General features: G+C 43.5%; 1 protein-coding gene across 1 annotated transcript; it reads left to right on the top strand.

The window, feature by feature from the left end:
- The first annotated feature begins 11822 nt into the window (after positions 1 to 11822).
- LOC124256826 lies at positions 11823 to 22609 on the top strand. Its single transcript, XM_046690794.1, has 5 exons — positions 11823 to 11889; positions 18652 to 18725; positions 20349 to 20489; positions 21066 to 21179; positions 22384 to 22609. Exons 2-5 carry the CDS (start codon positions 18659 to 18661, stop codon positions 22506 to 22508), a joined length of 447 nt encoding a protein of 148 aa, XP_046546750.1. The 5' UTR covers positions 11823 to 11889; positions 18652 to 18658; the 3' UTR covers positions 22509 to 22609.
- The last annotated feature ends 1187 nt before the right edge of the window (positions 22610 to 23796 follow it).

Here is a 23796-nt window from a genome sequence, read left to right as displayed (position 1 = left end):
TAAATAATAATGTTATTGCTGTCGACATCTTTATTGCTACAAGGTTCGGTGGGGTAACCTAGTGGTTAAAGCGTCCGCTCGGCACGCTGAAGACCCGGGTTCGATTCCCAACATGTGTGCACTGTGTGAAGCCCGCGCGCGCGCGCGCGTGTGTGTGTGTGTGTGTGTGTGTGTGTGTGTTCGTGCGTGTGTTCGTGTGTGTTCGTGTTCCCTGGCGTTGACAGTTTGTTTTTGGTGGATTGGATGATAGTCACTACTTTCGACTGATTATAATATACTTATAATGTATAACATAATGCAGACATTGTCTCTTGTTTATTCACTGACTCACTCACACTCATTGTCTCTTGTTTATTCACTGACTCACTCACACTTATTGTCTCTATTTATTCACTGACTCACTCACACTTATTGTCTCTATTTATTCACTGACTCACTCACACTCATTGTCTCTTGTTTATTCACTGACTCACTCACTCACACTCATTGTCTCATGTTTATTCACTGACTCACTCACACTCATTGTCCCTTGTTTATTCACTGACTCACTCACACTCATTGTCCCTTGTTTATTCACTGACTCACTCACACTCATTGTCTCTTGTTTATTCACTGACTCACTCACGCTCATTGTCTCTTGTTTATTCACTGACTCACTCACGCTCATTGTCTCTTGTTTATTCACTGACTGACTCACTCACACTCATTGTCTCTTGTTTATTCACTGACTCACTCACACTCATTGTCTCTTGTTTATTCACTGACTCACTCACACTCATTGTCTCTTGTCTCTTGTTTATTGTTTATTCACTGACTGACTCACTCACACTCATTGTCTCTTGTTTATTCACTGACTCACTCACACTCCTTGTCTCTTGTTTATTCACTGACTCACTCACGCTCATTGTCTCTTGTTTATTCACTGACTCACTCACGCTCATTGTCTCTATTTATTCACTGACTCACTCACACTCATTGTCTCTTGTTTATTCACTGACTCACTCACACTCATTGTCTCTTGTTTATTCACTGACTCACTCACACTCATTGTTTCTTGTTTATTCACTGACTCACTCACACTCATTGTCTCCTGTTTATTAACTGACTCACTGACTCACGCTCATTGTCTCTTGTTTATCCACTGACTGACTCACGCTCATTGTCTCTTGTTTATTCACTGACTGACTCACTCACACCCATTGTCTCTTGTTTATTCACTGACTGACTCACTCACACTCATTGTCTCTTGTTTATTCACTGACTGAGTCACTCACACTCACCTTGACTTGTTTTTTCAATCATCACTGACCCACCCCATCATCTCTTGCTTATTCACACACTATCAAACTCATACCCTCTTGTTTACTCACTCACTCACCCTGTCTTGTTTATTTTGTAGTGTATTTTCACAGATTTCTCTGAATAACCGTAGGTCGCCGTATGGCGGACGTATGCTGGCATGTCAGCTGCGATCTCTCAGTATTCATAGAACTTTTTACGGCAAGATGCTATTACTACCTATCCATTACATTCATTGCATACTCTTGATCATTTGATGCAATCTACAACAAAGACGTGAAGGGTGTAGACAGGACTCATGCATAATGGCTAGCCAGCAAGCACAAACTGCACAGTAAAAGCACGCCACCTGACACGGTGCTGCCACATCATACCTACGTTGATGGAAGCAGCTGTCGCCACTACGTTTCTTTTCGTTTATATACTGTTCCTACTTCTGTACGTGCCATTCCTAGTTTTGGTAATACATGTCCGGCCTCGCCGCGTCTGCATTGGAGCATTGGTGTTTTTGTTTACTGGCGTGGTGGCAGCGGTTTTACCCACGTTGGAAGACATTTACTTGACAAACAAAGTAATCCACGACACCTTTCACCTCCGGTAAGCAGTGCGATCGAGTGCCATTACGTTCTTGTAGGCCCAAGCAGACTACGTCAATCATTATCTTCGTGAGCGCCATTCAGGAATATATAATGGCTGCAGCACGTGCACCCAAGCAGTGGCAGTTAACTACTAATGAGACTATCAATTCTTTCGAGAATTGGAGACAGAATCTGATTTATATTTTGTCTTTGGACAATAACTTCGCACCCTTCTTAAATGACGGATTCACTTGGCAGAAGAAAAATGCTGCTAATCCCCACAGAGGCTTACAATCTGATGGTGATTCCGTACCACAGGCACGACGTAAAACTGCTGCTCAGAAAAAATGCTCAACTTGAACTCATGCTCGGACAAATCGCGAACTACTGCTCTGTTATCTCAAGAAATTCTATCATCAAGGGTTCGACCTCTCTCTCCCTGACATTTGGCAGAAAATCAGGCAACACTTCGGTTTCCAATCTACTGGTGCTCACTTCCTAGACCTTGTTAATATTACTCTCAAGCCAGCTGAAAGACCTGAGGACCTTTTCCAACGATTAACAGCCTTCTTTGAAGACAATCTGTTAACCACAGAGGGAAACATAACACATCATGGCGAGGAAATTCTAACTGATGAGGATCTTACCCCTACACTCGAGAACACCATTGTGGTTCTTTGGCTTCAACTGATTCATCCAGGTTTGCCACAGCTTGTGAAACAGAAGTATGGGTCAGAACTACGCAACAGATCTATCGCTTCCCTTAAACCGGAAATCTCACAAGCCTTGGCGTCTCTCCTCGATGAACTTCGCTCAATAGAAGACACTAAGATACTCAGGAGTTCCACATTCAACCCAGGCAGAAGGTTCAAGGCCCACCCTCAACACACAATGCGTCGCAAACAACCTAAGAATTGCATCCTCTGCAAAACTGCGGGCCGTCAAACCTTTTCATCACATAACCTCGTTGACTGCAGATTCTTACCAGATTCTGATAAGAGAAGCTTGAGCCTCTCCCGCATGATCATAGATGATGAGTATGATGATGAACAGGCCTACACAGAGCAGGATGATCCAACAACTAGTGATGGGCAGTCTAACCCTGATCCTCTCATAGACTCTCCAGCAGTTTGCCGTGTGGATGTTATCCAGTCCCCAGTGATGTATGCATACTACTTACAACACCCTGTGAAACTTACACTTGACACAGGTGCCACCACAAATATGGTTACTGACTCTTTTGCCAAGGGCCTCGGACTGACGATCAAACCTGCTTCTCAGTCAGCCCGCCAAGCTGATGGCATGACACCATTGGAGGTACTAGGCGAGATACACTGTAACCTGACAAGAGGTTCACACATCTTCAAACTCAATGCTCTTGTTGTCAAGCAACTTGACGTGGATGTCATAGCTGGTATACCCTTTCAGTCATCCAATGACATCTCTACACGTCCTTCCAAAAAACAGATAGTAATAAGAGGCTCTGAGGTTGTACATTACGGCAGCCTTCCTCACGTGGATGCTTCCATCAGGAGAACCCAAGCTTTCCTGCTTCGAGCTCCATCACACCGAACAGTGGTCTTGCCTGGTGAATTCGTCGAACTAACTACACCAAGTGACTGTGATCCCGATACGCAATGGGCCCTGGAGCCAAGACTAGACAGTCCTTCTAACTCTGCCCATAAATTCCAAAGAGCATGGCCTCCCCCACAAGTAATAACCTCTGTTGGCCACTCTCTCAGAGTCACAAACAGTCTTGATGACCCTGTTGTGCTGAAGCGCAATGAACATCTCTGCCAGATCAGAGCCATAATAGCCTCTCCCACCAACATACCTGGATGTGCCAACATGCCTTCAACACCTCCCAGAGTACCGCCACCATATTCAGCAAATATCTCCCTAGACCCTGACAACTGCCTCTCCAAACATGTAAGGGACAAATTTCTTGATCTCCACAATCAATTTGAAGATGTCTTCAACCCTACTGTTGCCAAATATAATGGTTCCAGTGGAAACATACAAGCAGTTGTGAATATGGGACCTACACTGCCTCCTCAGAGGAAGGGAAGGCTCCCCCATTACAACCGGGACATGCTTGTTGAGCTTCAACACAAGTTTGATGAACTTGAGTCTGCAGGCGTGTTCGCTAAACCAGAGCAAGTGAATGTCTCTGTCGAGTACCTTAATCTCTCTTTCCTTGTTCGCAAGCCCAAAGGCGGAAGTCGTCTTGTCACCTCGTTCGGTGAAGTCGGCCAGTACAGCAAACCTCAGCCCTCGCTCATGCCTAATGTTGACAGCGTTCTACGTGACATTGGCAAATGGAGATTCATTATTGTGTCTGACTTACTCAAAGCTTTCTACCAGATCCCTTTGGCTCATTCCTCGATGAAATATTGTGGAGTCGTCACTCCCTTCAAAGGCATAAGAGTGTACACCAGATGTGCTATGGGGATGCCAGGATCCGAGACATGTCTTGAAGAACTCATGTGCAGAGTCCTTGGCAACCTAATTGAGGAAGGATGTGTGGCGAAGATAGCTGACGACCTTTTCTGCGGTGGTGATTCCCCAGAAGAGGTTCTACACAATTGGAGTCGTGTACTCAAAGCTCTGAAGGACAATAACCTGAGACTCACAGCATCGAAAACAGTCATCTGTCCACGTTCCACAACGATCCTTGGATGGGTCTGGTCACAAGGTACACTTACAGCTAGCCCTCACAGAATTGCTGCTCTTTCATCAGTTGATCTCCCCAACACAGTCCAAGGACTACGTTCCTTCACAGGTGCCTACAAAGTGTTGAGTCGTGTTCTGCATGGATATGCACAGCTTCTGGATCCTCTTGACCAAGCTACAGCGGGGAGACAATCACAAGAAAAGATTATCTGGACGGATGAACTAACTGAAACATTCAAAAGGGCTCAAGCTGCACTGTCCAATTGTAAATCCATCACCCTACCAAGACCAACTGACTGTTTATGGATAGTCACTGATGCCTCCGTCAAGAACAAAGGCCTCGCTGCTACCTTCTACGCACTGAGAGATAACAAGCTCTTACTTGCTGGGTTCTTCAATGCAAAACTAAAGAAACATCAACTTACCTGGCTACCATGTGAAATAGAAGCTTTGGGCATCAGCGCAGCTGTGAAACACTTTGCCCCCCTATATCATCCAGGCAAAACAGACTGTACAAGTCCTCACAGACAGTCGACCCTGTGTCCAAGCCTACCAAAAACTCAGGCGAGGGGAGTTTTCAGCCAGCTCACGTGTCACAACTTTCCTGGCCACTGTCAGCAGGTACATGGTTGAGATCAGACACATATCTGGTGTAGCTAACTTGCCTTCGGATTATGCCAGTAGACACCCCAGTGAGTGCTCAGACCAAAGCTGCCAGATATGCCAGTTCATCCATCAAACAGAGTGTTCAGTTATCCGCGGCCTCTCTATCAAGGATGTCACAGAAAATAGTGTCAGGATGCCATTCACTAGCCGAGCGGCATGGCTGGATACCCAACACGAATGCCCGGACCTCAGACGCACCCATTCTCACCTAACACAAGGTACCCGTCCATCAAAGAAGATGACGAATGTTCCCAATGTGAAACGCTACCTGAGAGAAGTTACCATAGCTCGAGATGGATTGCTAGTTGTCAAGGATTCCCAACCATTTCAACCGAGTCGTGAAAGAATCGTCGTACCATGTGAAGTTCTGGATGGTCTCCTCACTGCCATACACATACGGTTTGACCACCCAACACAATATCAGGTCAAGTCACTGTTCAACAGATATTTCTTTGCTCTTGGAATAGACAAAGCTGCTACCCGAGTGACAACATCGTGCCACCATTGTATGTCACTGAAATCATTCCCCAAACAACTATACCCTCAGACGTCAGACCCTTCACCCACCTCCATCGGCGTGTCATACGCCGCTGATGTTATGCGTCGATATCGCCAGCTGATATTTGTCCTCCGTGAGACGGTTTCCTCCATGACTTTCACAATGTTGATTGAAAACGAGCGACATGAAACTCTACGTGAAGCAATTCTCATTCTTTGTGCGGGCGCCCGCCCCATGAATGATGGTGGTATCACTGTTCGTCTTGACCCTGCACCTGGTTTCATCGCTTTAGCCAAAGACGCCCTGCTCTCTCAGTATGGCATTAACCTCGCCATCGGCAATGCCAAGAACCCCAACAAGAATCCTGTGGCTGAAAGGGCCATCCAGGAACTTGGATTAGAATTACTTCATCAATCACCGGAGGGTGGCCCGATATCAAGTGTGACTCTAGCTCTTGCTACAGCGAGTCTAAATTCCAGAGTTCGGAACACCGGCCTTTCTGCTCGAGAGATTTGGACGCAACGTGACCAGTTGACTGGCGATCAATTACCAATTGCCGATGAAGACGTAATCTCTCTCCAGCGTGAGACTAGGAAAACTAACCACCCTTTCAGTGCCAAATCCAAAGCTTGTGGTCAACAAATTAGCTCTCCTCCGGATCTCCGTGTAGGAGACTTGGTCTTCCTTAGAGGGGATCGTGACAAGACGAAAGCAAGAGACAAATACATCATCACCCACATATCAGGGGAGAACTGCCAAGTTCGCAAGTTCTCGAGGTCTCAACTTCGTTCAAAAAACCTATGACATCAAGATTAGAGACTGTTACCCCATCATGACCACGATGGTTGCCACTCCATCACCTGGTCCAATCCGTGGCTTTGACGACCACGATATCAACTCTGAAGTCATGAACCCTCCATCCTATGTGTCTCACCCTGGGACAGGTACTACTCCTACAGTGCCAACACTCAACGACAAACCACCTCTTCCCCCCAGATATTGTAGTGCCTCCTACACCCAGCACTCCAGCAACCACCTACATGCCTGAAAACCACAATCAGCTCGAAGCTGCATCTGAGGCATGTGAATACCCAGTGACCACTGGACAGCCTGACAACCAGCAGCCATCTACACCACGCCGATCTTCCCGACCTCGACATCCTCCTCGCTGGCAGGAGACGGGAGAATGGGAAATGCCATGAATGAACATTTAATACTTGTTTTCCTGTTCATGAGTTTCATTTTGTAATGTGTACATTCACAGTCTGACTTTAACATACCATTCCTGGTAAGAAGGGAGTGGAAAGGCAACTGCGCCACTACGTTTCTTTTCGTTTATATACTGTTCCTACTTCTGTACGTGCCATTCCTAGTTTTGGTAATACATGTCCGGCCTCGCCGCGTCTGCATTGGAGCATTGGTGTTTTTGTTTACTGGCCCTAAGTCAGTGTTAAAGTTTTACTTTGTCGAATCCAAAGAAAAACTTTTCAAGGTATGGTCACGAGTGAGTTTAATTTTACGCCGCACTCAGCAGTAATCCAGCTGTATGGCGGCGGTCTGTAAGTAATCGAGTCTGGACAAGACAATCCAGTGATCAACAGCATGAGCATCGATCTACGCAACTGGGATACGATGACATGTGTCAACCCAGTCAGCGAGCCTGACCACCCGATCCCGTTAGTCACCTCTTACGACAAGCATGGGTTACTGAAGATCAATTCTTACCCGGATCTTCACGGGTCGGTATGGTAACGACCAACAGTCTATAAGAAATAAGCCACAACACAAGACGGGGTTCATAAGCATGTTTACACGGTCAGTGGCGACTGTATCCTCCTTGTGCATTGATGCAGGCCAGTCACCTTCGCCTCAATGAGGCGACTAAACGTCCTTGGGAAGATCGTATCATGTCCTAGGAAGGAGTTGGCGGAGTTCATGCAGCGCCGACGTCGTAAAAGTCGCTTCAATTCATCCCAGACCTGTTCATTGGGTGACGAATCAGCCCAGCTAACGTTTTCGCAACGTTATGGAAAGGTTGTAGATTGTAACGTCATGGCACAACGTTGTCACAACGTTAGTATTACGTCATTTTATAACGCTATGTCACAACGTAATAACAACGTTGCAAAATAACGTTGAGGAAGCGTTAAGCTTTGGGCTCCTCACAACGTTAGTATTACGTCATTTTATAACGCTATGTCACAACGTAATAACAACGTTGCAAAATAACGTTGAGGAAGCGTTATGCTTTGGGCTCCTCACAACGTTATAACAACGTTTCTCATAACCTGGTGTCACGACAGCTTTCTGTAAAACGTTTCTGAGATTCTTTCTTCACTATTCAGCTACAGCTTCGGAAAACACACACTGAAACCCAATAAGCAGGTCCAAATGATGCCCCACTGTCCTATGTGAAAACATAAACTTATTTTGCATGATGTCGTGTGTGGTAAATAAAGGTTTTCATTTATGCAACTTGTACCAAAACATTCATCTTCACAAGTGCAATAGTCATTCTGAAATAAGGCTTTGAGTGAAAATGAAATGTACGTTACTGTCCCAACCTGGAAGTACACCAACTTTACTATGATCTGGTTTTATTGCAGCTTCATTCAAAGTTGATTGTACTGTTTTCCTTCATCAACATCATGTGCACTTCACATGCAAGCAACTGTTTTATATCTTGATGAATTTCTTCCAGAGTTAGACTTCAGTTCTTCTATGTCCCACCCTTTGCAGAAATGTACGCTACCCTCACAGTGCGATTCCTTTACAGCCAAATTAGTTATCTATCAAACTCATTAGTCTTTCAAACATAAAGGTGGCATTCATGTTTTTAGGATATTCACAAATTCACATCATTTCAAAACTGCTATATACAGTTATACAGTGTACAAAAAGTCAAATCCGAGAGTAAATGTAACAATGAAATGTACGTTACTGCCTTTTTCTTCTCAAGAATAATTTAACAAATCTTGTAAGATTATATATGTTTATGTAACTTACATGGACTATCAGAATCACAAGTTTCGATTCAAGAACGATTTTAGCTGGTGAGATAATAATTAAATTGATCCAATGTGAAATGTACGTGACCGAAATGTACGTTACCAGTTTGTGCGACACTAACTGAAGGAAGTGTTGCACAGAGGTTTTGTGCAAGGTTCATGAACCAGTACCATGTGGCAAGTCACAGCGTACGTTCAAACTGAGTCGTGAAGACCTAAACCTGGTTCCAGGGAAGTTTGAACATTACAAGTGAAATGTCCAATACCATCTGAAAACAATGTGTATTTGTCAAAACGCCTTGTTAGTTCTCTTTGTTTTATCGTTTTAAACTTGGAATTTACAATTGTCTGTTGGTTTAAAGCCTTTGTTGCCCTCTCCTTGCTACCAGAGTATTTACCTGGCAAAAGCAGATTAACAGGGGGAAAACAACTGGATTATATAACAGATTAAGTTGTGGAGTTCACAAACTAGGAGCATTTCTCTTGTAGTTCTATTTGTTTTATGTATCCCTCATTTGTGTGTTAGACTGTTAAGTGAATCATGATCTGGCGCAATTTATTGATGGGTCTTTTAGTCAGAATACTTCTTTAATTGTTCTTTCCTTTGTCTGGGGGCGGTGGGGTAGCCTAGTGGTTAAAGCGTTGGCTCGTCACGCCGAAGACCCGGGTTCGAATCCCCACATGGGCACAATGAGTGAAGCCCATTTCTGGTGTCCCCCGCCGTGATGTTGCTGGAATATTGCTAAAAGCGGCGTAAAACCAAACTTAGTCAGTTAGTCCTTTGTCTGTAGAAAAAAATGAGGTATCACAAGGTCAGGCCATAACGTTGTGACGACGTAACTGGGAGTCCACAGAATAACGTTGTAACAACGAAAGCATATAACGTCGTGACAACGTTGTGATAACGTGAAATTCTTAGCTGGGAGAGGACCTTGCGAGACAGGGCAACACATTAACATTGTTCAAATTAAGATATTAATGTACAGCTCAACAAATGTGTGGTCTGACGTTATTCTGTTGAACCGTCACTCCAGAACTCAAACAAAGGTTGGTCTGACGTTAATACGTTTTCCTGTTGAATCGTCACTCCAGGGCAGTTCTGTTGCGAAAACGGTAAAACAGATCTTTGAAAACCTCGTCTCGGTACGTCACAGCAGTCAAGTTCCGCTCAACTGGCGACCTTGCTGTAACCTTTATCCAGCGTTCACCTTAGACTAACGCTTAGTTTCTGAATATATATATATAATTTTTAATGAAACAAATAAACCCATTTAAACTGAAAAGGAGCCCTAGGGAGACCTGAACAAGGGGAAATCTAGACTTGCTTCATTTAGGGTTTCAGCACTGCACTGAGGGCTTGGCTGTAGGGAAAATAATGTGGTTCAGGGACTGTGAGGCAGGCTACGTTCACCTGTAGATGTGTCCTGACGTGAGCTTGATGAAGAAGGTAACGTGACTCATTGGTGAAAGGAACTCTTCTCTACTCACGTGCTTAACTGGACAAGTCGACGTCAGAATTGAGCACGGCTTCTTGCACGGATGCCGTGGACGTCGTAAAAAATGTTCGCTCCGATACACTTCCGTTGCCAGGTATGGCATGGGCTGTCAGGGATGCCGACATACTTTAAACTCTTCCTCTGTCTACCCGTGAAGATCCGGGCTAGAATTGATCTTCAGTATCCCATGCTTGTCGTAAGAGGCGACTACCGGGATCGGGTTGTCAGGCTCGCTGACTTCGTTGACACATGTCATCGTATCCCAATTGCGTAGATCGATGTTCATGCTGTCGATCACGGGATTGTCTGGTCCAGACTCGATTATTTACAGACCGCCGCCATACAGCCGGATTATTGCTGAGTGCGGCGTGAAATTAATTTCACTCACTCACTCACTCACACTTCCTCTGTCATCTTTCCACAAGACGTAGCATGTCGGACATGTTCGAGAACAATCGTTATTCTGACTTTTGCATGTCTTAAAACGCCGAAAACACGGGTTCGATTCCCCACGGGTATATTATGTGAAGCCTATTTCTGGTGTCAACCGCCGTGATATTGCTGGAATATTGCTGAAACGGTGTACAACAATATTCACTACATTGAATGCCCGTGATAAGCTTCTGGTTATCGGATCTTTTAATGATACTGGTGTTTTTGATCGATTATGTCTTGTTTCTAGCATATTTCGTGCTTGGTTGGGTTTCTTCGACCATTTCAAAAAGGGGCGGTGGGGTAGACTAGTGGTTAAGGCATTCGCTCGTTACGCCGAAGGCCCGGGTTCGATTCCCCACATGGGTACAATGAACATTGAAACTTTTTGTAACTCTGTTTTGCACAATTCCTCTTTGAAGCTTAAGTATGCACTTAGCGCCCAGACGCCGATGTTCATGAAGCCGTGGTGATTAGCTGGCGTTAGTCACAGTTACAGAAAATATTTTTTGACATCTTAAAGTTAAACACTCATGGTGTGCTGTTTACATTAAAAACATGAGTGTGATGAATGAGTGAGTGAGTGTTAGTTTTACGCCTCTTTTAGCAATATTCCAGCAATATCACGGCGGGGGACACCAGAAACGAGCTTCACGCATTGTACCCATGAAGGAATAGAACCCGGGTCTTCGGCGTGACGAGCGAACGCTTTAACCACTAGGCTACCCCACCGCCCCCTTGATCTAGGATAATAAACCAAAGGCCATTATGGGATCTGACCTAGACTGACAAACGAACGGCCTGATCTAGGATAATGAATACAGGCCGTTATTGGGTTTCTCAGGAATTCAAACCCAGACCAATGTTCTTGACAGAAGCATAAAAGTATAAATCGTATTCTCTGTCAATAGGTAGCATTATTTGTCCATAATAACCTACTACCTTAGAAGGTCAGGAGGAATCGTATTATTCAAAGTTCGTATTGGTGTACTTGAGAAAACCCGTCATTTGTACCTTCTGGACAATACATCAATGTCCTAGACAAATCTTGAACAGAAAGTCATGGTTCTGCTGGTGACAGATTAAGCATGGCTGGATATAGTCCGTGCATCAGGCACATATACAAAGAATGAGGGTACTCTGTAAGTAGACTATCCCACCAATACTCTTGTTATCCACCAACAGTTCTCAGCAAAGAGCAAGCTGGTGATACGTGTTCTTGTGAAGGTCTTGGGAAGGTGAGATGTTCTCCCTAGCTCCGTGTATTTGGTATAATGATGTTATTAGGATAGATATAGGTTCTTGTTGGTGTAACCTATTGATGAAAGTATTTAATTTATATTTGATATTTCACAGATATTTAATTATGCTAAGATAAACTTACTCTGTAACGTCACTATAGGTCAGGAAGGAACGAGGTGTTCTCTCTAGCGCTGTGTAATTGACATACTAATGTATTAAGATGGAAATTAGGTTCTTATTGATGAAACTTTATATATATGTATGTATTTAATTGATATTTGATATTTCACATATATTTTAATTGTGAAATAAGATTCCGCTGTTAACACCAGTATATATCAGGAATGAGTGGATGTTTTGTACCGTGTTTGATGAGATTATGACTTCATGCTATGTGCATGTGCCTTTATGACATATAATATGCACCAATTCATCATTAATTCCATTTGTAAGTTTTATTACTGAGTGAGCAGTGAGTTCTTTTGGTTTGTAACCGTGAAGGTCCGGGTTAGAATATTAATCTTCAGTAACCCATGCTTGTCGTAAGAGGCAACTAACGGGATCGGGTGGTCAGGCTCACTGACTTGGTTGACACATGTCATCGGTTCCCAACTGCGCAGATCGATGCGCATGCTGTTGCTCACTGGATTGTCTGGTCCAGACTCGATTATTTACAGACCGCCGCCATATAGCTGGAATATTGCTGAGTGCGGAGTAAAACTAAACTCCCTCACTCACATATAGCAGTTCATCGTGCGAGTACGAATATATTATGATCATAAATCATTCTTATTTAGCAAAGATACCAAATGTAAGTTCATCCTCATACGTCTCGATAAATCTCCACTACTGGTGGAGATCTATCGGAACGTATACCTAGGAGATTATCGAGGATGATGTAAGCTGTGCACACGCAATGGTACAAGTCAATTGTTTGAATTGACAAAAACGGCACCATATGGTACACGTCACAATAGGAACATTAAGTGATTGAGAATGATCTTTGTCATTCGTGTATTTTATTTACATATTTGTTAATATTATTCTGACAGAAGGATCAACTTTATGTTTTTGCCTGATACCGCCTAAAACAAGTCGTATTAACTTGCACGCATCTGCATATTGGTGGATATATTTCTGAAGTAACGGTAAAATATGACTCTTTATATATCCTATGATCAGTATCATTACATCTTTAAAAACATAACTTTTTTTAACATAACATAACGGTTTTATGTTTCTGAAAGATGAAACTTGTCTCATGCATTCAATGATCTACGGCTTCAACAGAGCCAGCAGTGGCATGTAGAAGTCCCTCAGATATATAATACAAGCTGTAAGGGCGGCGGGGTAGCCCAGTGGTTAAAGCGTTCGCTCGTTATGCCTAAGACCCGGGTTCGATTCCCCAATGGGTACATTGTGTGACACCCATTTCTGGTGTCCCCCGCCGTGATATTGCTGGAATAAGGCTAAAAGCGGCGTGAAACTATACTCACTCACTCATTACAAGCAGTAATATTAAACAAGGACGATGCTTTCCTCTTTGTTCTCGGGTGTGTTTATCAGTGTCACTGGTCTAGTCCTTAGATACAAGCAAATGTTACCGACAGCTTCGAGGTTTTCCTTGAAAACGTTTCAGTGAAAACTTTTGTTTGTTGTTCAACGCCGCAATCAGCAATACTCCAGCTATATGATGGCGGTCTGTAAATAATCGAGTCTGGACCTGACAATCCAGTGATCAACATCATGAGCATCGATCTGCACAATTGGGATATGCATCCCCCCAAAATATGTTTCAGTTAATAGGTATTTGGTTGTAGTGAGTGAGTATGGTTTTACGCCGCTTTTAGCAATATTCCAGCAATATCACGGCGGGGGACACCAAGAAATGGGCTTCATACATTGTACCCATGTGGGGAATCGGACCCGGGTCTTCGGCGTGACGAGCAAAAACTTTAACCACTAGGCTACCCCACCGCCCATTGTTATAGTGAGTGAGTATTGTTGAACGTCGCCCCGGCAGTGGTGCAGCTATTCGCGGCGATCATTTAGTTGTGTCCTGTAGAATTTATTTATAATGGTTCTCAAAGTGACATCAATTGTACTTATATTGATCATAACGATGTTGAAAGTGCGTTGTGCTATTTATTCATGCATACGATGCATGGTTCCGTTGTCAAAGGTGATCGTAACTCTCATGCTGATGAAACGCAGTTATTAACTGCTAACGTGTAACCTGGACTTACGACAGTCTTAGCGATTAGGTGATCGGAACTCACATACCTTAACATAACTTGTGGCAATCGTAATCTTAAGGTTGTCGTAACTCACATACCTAAACATTGACTTACGTCAGTCGTGATCTTAAGGTGGTCGTAACTCACATACAATACCATAACCTGCGACAGTCGTAATCGTAAGGTGGTCGTACCATACCTTAAACCTGACTTACGGCAGTCGTAGCGCTAAAGTGATCTTTATTCGCATAACTTAACATAACCTGCGACAGTCGTAATCGTAAGGTGATCGTAACGGTCATGTCTTAGCATTCACTTTCGTCAGTCGAAGAACAAAAGTGATCCTAACTCGAAAACATTAACACAAACTTACGCCAGTCGTGGTCTTAAGGTTGCTTGTACGACGTCACCCATGACTAAATGCTGACGTGTTTGGTTTCAGGCTTCTGGGCCTAGATTTTCGAAGCACTCTTAGCGCTAAGATAGTCGTAAGTTAATGTTAATATACTTAAAATCTAGGAAAATCTAGGCCCTGGTTAACAAAATGTTATTGCTATTTCATTTGTCCGGGCTGAGTTTCGCTCTAGGTACAGATGTTCAAACGCAATTAAAACGTAATTACGCATCATCACGGACGACATGATGCAACATCTGTTGATGCTTCTGTTGTCTATTTCCATATACACTACCCACCAAAGGTTTAGACTCACTAGTGTAAATGTAGCCACCTACTTCAGGCAACTGTTCTAAACTAGATTTTGCAAAATATTCCATACTGTTTAAAGGTGCTGTTTACACATGAACTGATGTATTGTAAAACAAATTGAAACGTTGAAAACATTATTGTCATGAGTTCAATACATGATGAAACTCAGTGAATTGGCGAAGTCTTAACAAAACTTCACACCAGCTGTTCACATGCACGATATTTGCACATGCTTTTCAGCAATTTGATGCATGATCTTCATGCAATTCATTTGCATAAGGGTTGCAGTTGGTTCCCTCAAGTTAGTGGAGAAATTCATCTTCGATGTAAATATGTATATATACATAATAATAAATAATAATGTGGGTATTTATATAGCGCTACATCCAGGTACTAATACCCGCTCATGGCGCTACAATACTATAGGAGAAAAAAATTGTTAAAACTATTTACAGAGAGACAATTGAACATAGAAAGTCTAGTAATAGGCAAGACGAAAAAATGGGTTTTTAGAGACGATTTAAATATGTCCAAAGATTCAGCATTCTTGATGTGAGTGGGCAAATTGTTCCAGGGACTGGCGGCTGCGTGTTGGAATGACATATTCTATTTTCATGATGCGTTTCTTTTTTGGGAGAGTATATATATACATAACATATAGTGATTGTTAGAGTCTAAACTTTTGGTGGGTAGTATACATTACTCTATAATGATACAATTACTGACTGTAGGTCCATTTAGCCATGTTTTTCTTTGAGAGTAACATTGACTAAACAAAGGTTGTCCATTGAGTGAGTGAGTGAGTGAGTGAGTGAGTTCAGTTTTACGCCGCTTTTAGCAATATTCCAGCTATATCACGGCGGGGGACACCAGAAATGGGCTTCACATATTGTACCCATGTGGGGAATCGAACCCGGGTCTTCGGCGTGACGAACGAACGCTTTAGCCACTAGGCTACCCCACCGCCCCGGTTGTCCATAGACGCGATAGAGATACCTGTATATACCTTCTCTGTCTTTAAAAAATAATTATATTTGACCTTAACGACTTGTTTCAGTGAATCTTACACGCATAGGCTAGCTTGGACATTTTGTATTGCTACAGGATATGTAGACAAGGGCAATACCGATTGCCCCGCCACATGTTTGTGAAGCAATCGAAAAGCCATAATCTTGAAAGATAATACCTTGTCAAAACAGAGTACCCTAAAGTCACCCTGTGACAATTGTATCAGTGTTCTGTAAAATGGAGTTACTAATGAGGCAATGTGTATATATACTCTCCCAAAAAAGAAACGCATATAGGAATTTCAACTGTATTTTTATGTTTATTTTGAAACATCTTGTAGGCTTTATGAGTCAATGAAATATAGCGAAATTGCACACTGGGAATGCAGACTTATCCGTCTTTGGCACCAACTCGCGGAAAGTCAGTTTGAGTGTCACATGGAGACGTGTGTGGTGGCGCTGAAGTCAATACCTCGTGTGACCACCGTGGGCATCAAGAACTGCACGGCAAAACCTTTTGTAAAATGAATCACGTTTTAATTCATTGCTACATGAAATTGCTATTTTCATGATGCGTTTCTTTTTTTGGAGAGTATATTAAATATCCCACTTACACAATATCATGAAACTGTGTATTTTAACTATCAATATTTGAGTCATCATCCGTAAACACATATAGTTCAACACATGACATAATCTACCTGTGCAACTGTAACATCCATTCCAGTCAGAGTGAGTGAGTGAGTGAGTGAGTGAGTATGGTTTTATGCTGCTTTTAGCAATATTCCAGCAATATCAACACCAGCAATGGGCTTCACTCATTGTACCCATGTGGTGATCGAACCCGGGTCTTCGGCGTGGCGAGCAAACGTTTTAACAACTAGGCTACCCTTAGGCTAAGCCAAATGGTCCTCGACATCCGCAAAGAGTTCCATTATCCACAACACGTATAGTTTGTGGAATGTTCCTCCTACCTGTGTGACCACAGCTTGGCTTTCGACTTACGTTGCAGTGTTGGGCAAACCAGGAGCTGGTACCAAGGGTTCGAACCATGGTCCGACCCTATTAATTTCCACGTCTATCAGCTCCATACCCTTGCTCGAGGGTTTCATCGAAGTATTAAACGTTACGGACCTCGGTCACGATCGACAAAGCATTCGTAACGTTACGACTTATCGTAACCTTAAAAAAGAGAGTTTTTATGAATGTCAACTTCTTTATTATGAGTTGTTCCTCATAATAAAGAAGTTGACATCCATAAAAATAAAAACTCCTTCCTTACGTATATCACTTCTAAATGTCATTTAAAGACCTATCGTAACTTACAATTTATCACTCCCGTTACGAATGGCATAGTGCTACGAATGTTTTGTTGATAGGGTCTCTGGATTACTTCGCGCGTTACTTCTTCATAAGACCCGTGAAGATCCGGGGTAGAAAAGGTCTTCAGCAACCCATGCTTGCCACAAAAGGCGACTATGCTTGTCGTAAGTGGCGACTAACGGGATCGGGTGGTCAGGCTCGCTGACTTGGTTGACACATGTCATCGGTTCCCAATTGTGCAGATCGATGCTCATGCTGTTGATCACGGGATTGTTTGGTCCAGACTCGATTATTTACAGACTGCTGCCATATAGCTGGAATATTGCTGAGTGCGGCGTAAAACTAAACTCACTCACTCACGTCTTCATAAATCGGCTGACACGACGTGATTGTACTGGAACACTGGGTGAGGAGGCGTAAAAACAACAATCTTACTCACTCACTCACTCAAAGTTTCATTGAGAAAGGTTGTCTCCACTCACGTGTTTTACTGGAGACGTCGACGTCGATGTTCCGGCGTCAGAATTTAGCAGGTCTTCTTCCACGGTTGCCGTAGACGCGTTGACGTTGTAAAAATGTTCCTTCAGATACACTTCCGTGGCCAGGTAATGCATGGCGTGTCAGGGACGTAAACACAACAATCTTACTCACTCACTCACTCAAAGTTTCATTGAGAAAGGTTGTCTCCACTCACGTGCTTTACTGAAGTAGTGAGTGAGTGAGTATGGTTTTACACCGCTTTTAGCAATATTCCAGCAATATCACGGCGGGGGACACCAGAAATGGGCTTCACACAATGTGCCCATGTTGGGATTCGAACCCGGGTCTTCGGCGTGACGAGCCACCGCCCCCTTTACTGAAGGGTCTTCTTCCACGGTTGCCGTAGACGCGTTGACGTTGTAAAAATGTTCTTTCAGACACAATTCCGTGGCGTGGCATGGCGTGTCAGGGACGTAAACACAACAATCTTACTCACCACTCACCAAAGTTTCATTGAGAAAGATTATCTCCACTCACGTGCTTTACTGAAGTAGTGAGTGAGTGAGTATGGTTTTACACCGCTTTTAGCAATATTCCAGCAATATCACGGCGGGGGACACCAGAAATGGGCTTCACACAATGTGCCCATGTTGGGATTCGAACCCGGGTCTTCGGCGTGACGAGCCAACGCTTTAACCATTAGGCTACCCCACCACCCCCTTTACTGAAGTAGTCGACGTCGATGTTCCGGCGTCAGAATTTGAAGGGTCTTCTTCCACGGTTGCCGTAGACGCGTTGACGTTGTAAAAATGTTCTTTCAGACACAATTCCGTGGCGTGGCATGGCGTGCCAGGGACGTAAAAACAACAATCTTACTCACTCACTCACTCAAAGTTTCATTGAGAAAGGCTGTCTTTCACAATGTGAAACTAATATTTCACCTCAAGATTGCATTATGTGATTGTAATATTCACTGAATATTAAATGCTCATATTTCATTGTTAGTTTCAGAATGGGCGCACTAACGTTTTTCACTGCCGCTCTGGTTGTCATGGCAACGCTTGTGATCGGACGAAATGGTAAATTTGGGTTGAAACTGAAATATTCAGTAGTATCTGTGCATTTGAAGCTATAGAGTTAACAATTCATACTTTGGCGAGGTGATTACTCAGTGAAGGGTTGAACTTTTATTGATGGCACTTGGGAGTGGATTAAGGACTCTATGCATAGTATTATCAACAACGAAGAACGTATCGTTTCGTATCTGCCTTGCAGATTTCAGAAATTGCCCTGCAGATTTCAGTAACCGCCCTGCAGATTTCAATAACTGCCCTGCAGATTTCAGTAACTGCCCTGCAGATTTCAGTAACTGCCCTGCAGATTTCAATAACTGCTTTGCAGATTTCAGAAATTGCCCTGCATATTTCAGTAACCCCCCTGCAGATTTCAATAACTGCTTTACAGATTTCAGTAACTGCCCTGCAGATTTCGATAACTGCCTTGCAGATTTCAGTAACTGCCCTGCAGATTTCAGTAACTGCCCTGCAGATTTTAATAACTGCCCTGCAGATTTCAGTAACTGCCCTGCAGATTTCAATAACTGCTTTGCAGATTTCAGAAATTGCCCTGCATATTTCAGTAACCCCCCTGCAGATTTCAATAACTGCTTTGCAGATTTCAGTAACTGCCCTGCAGATTTCAATAACTGCCTTGCAGATTTCAGAAATTGCCCTGCAGATTTCAGTAACTGCCCTGCAGATTTCAGTAACTGCCCTGCAGATTTCAATAACTGCCTTGCAGATTTCAGAAATTGCCCTGCAGATTTCAGTAACCGCCCTGCAGATTTCAGTAACTGCCCTGCAGATTTCAGTAACTGCCCTGCAGATTTCAATAACTGCCCTGCAGATTTCAGAAATTGCCCTGCAGATTTCAGTAACTGCCCTGCAGATTTCAGTAACCGCCCTGCAGATTTCAATAACTGCCTTGCAGATTTCAGTAACTGCCCTGCAGATTTCAATAACTGCCCTGCAGATTTCAGAAATTGCCTCCCAGATTTCAGTAACCGCCCTGCAGATTTCAATAACTGCCTTGCAGATTTCAGTAACTGCCCTGCAGATTTCAGTAACTGCCCTGCAGATTTCAGTAACTGCCCTGCAGATTTCGGTCGACTCAGGAGTTTGCAAGACATGTGTTCTGTCAACTTGGCGATAGGTGTATATGTGCAGGTGGCATGTCCCACTGAAGGTTTTGAAGGACCGGCGTGCGTAAATCCGCGTTATATCTTAAACGATGGAATGGTTACATTGTGTGCGTGTGACATAAAAGAAAAAGTAAACATATATCAATGGAAATTTTCATTCATCGATTTTATTTATATTGGAGGCCACGTATGTCATGGGCTAGACCCAAGGAATGCCGAACACGTCCCAATGTTTAGTTTTTTTGTAAACATAGATGCAAAAAAATGTCTGCATTTTTAACCGATCAAATGCCACGTAATCACTTTCAAGTTATTTATTACAAAATGACCCTGACCTGTTAATATAATTTGCAAAGTTTAAAACAACTGTAATGTCGTGTAAACGTCTTCATACTATTTCTATTTTTGCATAAACAGATAGCAAAATTAAATCTAATCACAAAATCCATATGTGTGTAATTTAAACCTTTTCACATCATCTGTTGTCTCCATTGACAAACAGAGGCATGTCAATGTAACCGTGAAGACGGAACGACCGTTGACATCGGCGACACCATCGACAACGCCTGCGGCACTGCCGTTTGCACCGACGTCGGCGACGGCAAGTGCCAGTTTACGCCCGGGTCTGACATGAGCAGCAAAGGTAATATAGAGAGCAAACGTTTACCTCTTTTCGTCAATGTCCGATTGTGAAATATAAGTAATAAAATAGTTGCTGGTACCAAATTTCACACCTACTCAATAATTTGGATTCCATAGCACTGTAAAGTACGGTTATAAGGAACTCAATGGGGCAACCTATTTTAATTATTCATTACCGACCCTTGAATTGATCTTCAGTAACCCATGCTTCTCGTAAGAGGCGACTAACGGGATCGGGTGGTCAGGCTCGCTGACTTGGTGACACATGTCATCGTATCCCAATTGCGTAGATTGATGTTCATGCTGTTGATCACTGGATTGCCTGGTCGATTATTTACAGACCGCCGCCATAACCATAGCCATAGCTGGAATATTGCTTAGTGCGGCGTAAAACTGAACTCACTCACGCACTATTCATTACCGTCGTCTCTTGTATGCAATTGTTGCCGTCGTGTCTTTTAGATCAATTATTCATAAATTTTGATTCAGTTTTTTCTGTATACAGCGGCGTCAAACCCAATTCACTCACTCACTATAAACGATACATATACGAGTTAATACGATGATGTCGTTGTAGACTGCACGACGCCGGAGGGCGTCTGCATCCGCAGCTTCAGGGCGCCCCACTTGAACGTCAACACCTGCAAGAAATACATTTGTATCCTAGGTTCGGTTAAACCACCACAAACATGTGAGTACTGACTAATAGAGGTAGAGGGAAATGTCGAATGCTCCCGAATCTGCAGACATGTAGGTAGCGGAGAAGCCGAGTACGCCTGCATGTATTGACGTTGATGGTGAAAAGCCGAATGCATGGATGTGGCGGAAACAGCCGAATGCACCCGAACATTCAGATGCATGTTGTTAGTGGAATAACCCGCGTTAACCCGAATGTTTCCAGTCACATTTAGATAGTTTTCGTGGCAAAGTTGTGTTGTTCTGGGAAAGCAGAATAGCGACTCGTTCCCCTACAGCCTGGTTCCCTGGGTCTGTTGCGCCTGCGCTACGCTCCGACACTCAGTGTCAACAGACACTTAACAGACCCAGGGAACCAGGCTGGTTCCTCTAATGTGGCAGTTTTGGGATTGGGTTTCGTGTGGAAGTATTTGATCATATGCGCATTCTGATTGATTCGTCATGACATTCGTGGTGACATATCATGTAGATAGCGGAATAAACCGAGTTAACACGAATGTACTATCAAGCAAGCAGGTAGCGGAATAAGCCAGACAAAGTCAAACGCCTAGACCGCTCAGCCACCGCGGCTTCCACAAAATGGAAGTCGGACAACTGGTAGTCTAGACTGCGGACTTTGTGTACCCCTCTGATAAGTGTTAATTGGCACGGCTCCCACGGCCGAAAGCTATGAAATACACAATGCCATTTTAGATGGCCATTCGAACACAATGCCATTCGAACCCACCCTGGCAATTAGGTGCCTGACTCTGAGGGTGTGGGTTCGAATCTCGGATGGGACTCAACCCAACAAAAGTACTAGAATCTGTACTTTACAAAGAAAGTGTAATCCCAAATATAACATATGTTACATTTGACCACTTTCTAAGTGTATTTAAACGCTGAATGTGTTGTTAATGAGGATGATATTCTCGCCCACAGTGACTATATTGTACAGTACTGCATGGCGACGTTGCATATGTTGTTGATGAGGCTGAAATTCTCGCCTGAATAACTGTGCAGCTTTGCATTGGGCGGATATTTTCGCCCTCAGTGATCATGGTGTTGTACAGTAAGCTTCACCAATGCCATGTTGTTAATGGAACTGGAACTGGTATTCGCACTCTCAGCTTCTATGATACTGTGTGGTAATATAACTAATTAGCATAAATATATCATCTTTTTTATGTTGTTAATGAGGCTGATATTCTCACCTGCAGTGTGTTACAAGGATGGTCAATGTCAAGCTAATGTACAGCCGGAGACGATCAATGGCGAGGATTGCTCCTGTAGAGTGAACCTGGACAGCGGCCGGGAGGAATGGGGGTGTGGATCATTTAAATAAAAGTTAAATTTTGGACCTGTTACATTGAAAATACCCATACTTGTGTACGTAAATGAGCGTTCTGCTCGTCACTATCAAGAATAAATAAACATGCAGACTTGGTTCAATGTTTTATCGGTTCAGAAACAGAACATCCGATTAAAGAACATCTGTTTTACCTATATTACTGACTGACTGAGTTTAGTTTTACGCCACTTTTAGCAATATTCCAGCAATATCACGGCGGGGGACACCAGAAATGGGCTTCACACATTGTGCCCATGTGGGGAATCGAACCCGGGTCTTCGGCGTGACGAGCCAATGCTTTAACCATTAGGCTACCCCACCGCCCCTTTACCTATATTAAAGACCCAGTCCAATCGACCACAAACCCGCGAAGATCCGGGTTAGAATTGATCTTCAGTAACCCATGCTTGTCGTAGGAGGCGACTAACGGAATCGGGTGGTCAGACTCGCTGACTGGGTTGACTGGTCCAGACTCGATTATTTACAGACCGAAGCAATATAGCTGTAAAATTGCTGAGTGCGGCGTAAAACTAAACTCACTCACTCACTTGCTGGCCTGTGACAGAGTTTCTATACTGATTGCAACTATAGTCGATAGGCGAGTGTTTCTGGCACTGGTGTTCGTGTGAACAGCAAACCAAAATGATCCATTTTCAGATGACCAAGCTATTGATCACTGGATTGTCTGGTCCAGACTGGATTAGTTACAGATCCCCTTCATATAGCTGGATTATTGATGCGTGCGGCGTTAAACTACAAACAAACAAACTTAAAAACACATTTGACAGACATCATCTGATGGGTGTAATTTGATAAACACCCTCAGTAAATTAAATCTGGTAAATAGGCTGAACAGAATCTGTCTAGTAAACACACTTAACTGAATGCACAATGCCATTAGAAAATGGTCAAATGTAACACATGTTATATTTGGGATTACACTTTCTCAGTCAAGTGAGGTGAGATTGGGTTTAACGTCGTGCTTGAGAATATTTCACTCATATGACGACGTGCATGCGTGTGTATGTGTATGTGCGGCTACTTGTACTAGCCCAGACTGAAGCTGGTTTTATAGTGCTAGCCCACTGAGATACCATGCCGCAGTGAAGCATGAATACCCCACTCAGACACATTAAACTGACTCCGAGACGACCAGTCCTTGTTGTACCCTTAAATGCCGAGCGCCAGGCAGGGACCAACAAGTACCATATTTTAACGTCTTTTGGTATGACGCGGTCGGGAATCGAACCCGCGACCTTCCGCTCTCCGGGCGGACGCTCCA

Source organism: Haliotis rubra, unplaced genomic scaffold, assembly GCF_003918875.1.
Source record: "Haliotis rubra isolate DU_JTF1 unplaced genomic scaffold, ASM391887v1 Scf64, whole genome shotgun sequence".
Lineage (NCBI taxonomy): Eukaryota > Metazoa > Mollusca > Gastropoda > Lepetellida > Haliotidae > Haliotis > Haliotis rubra.
The sequence above is the reverse complement of the archived record's forward strand: the minus strand, read 5'-3'. Positions and strand labels throughout refer to the sequence as shown.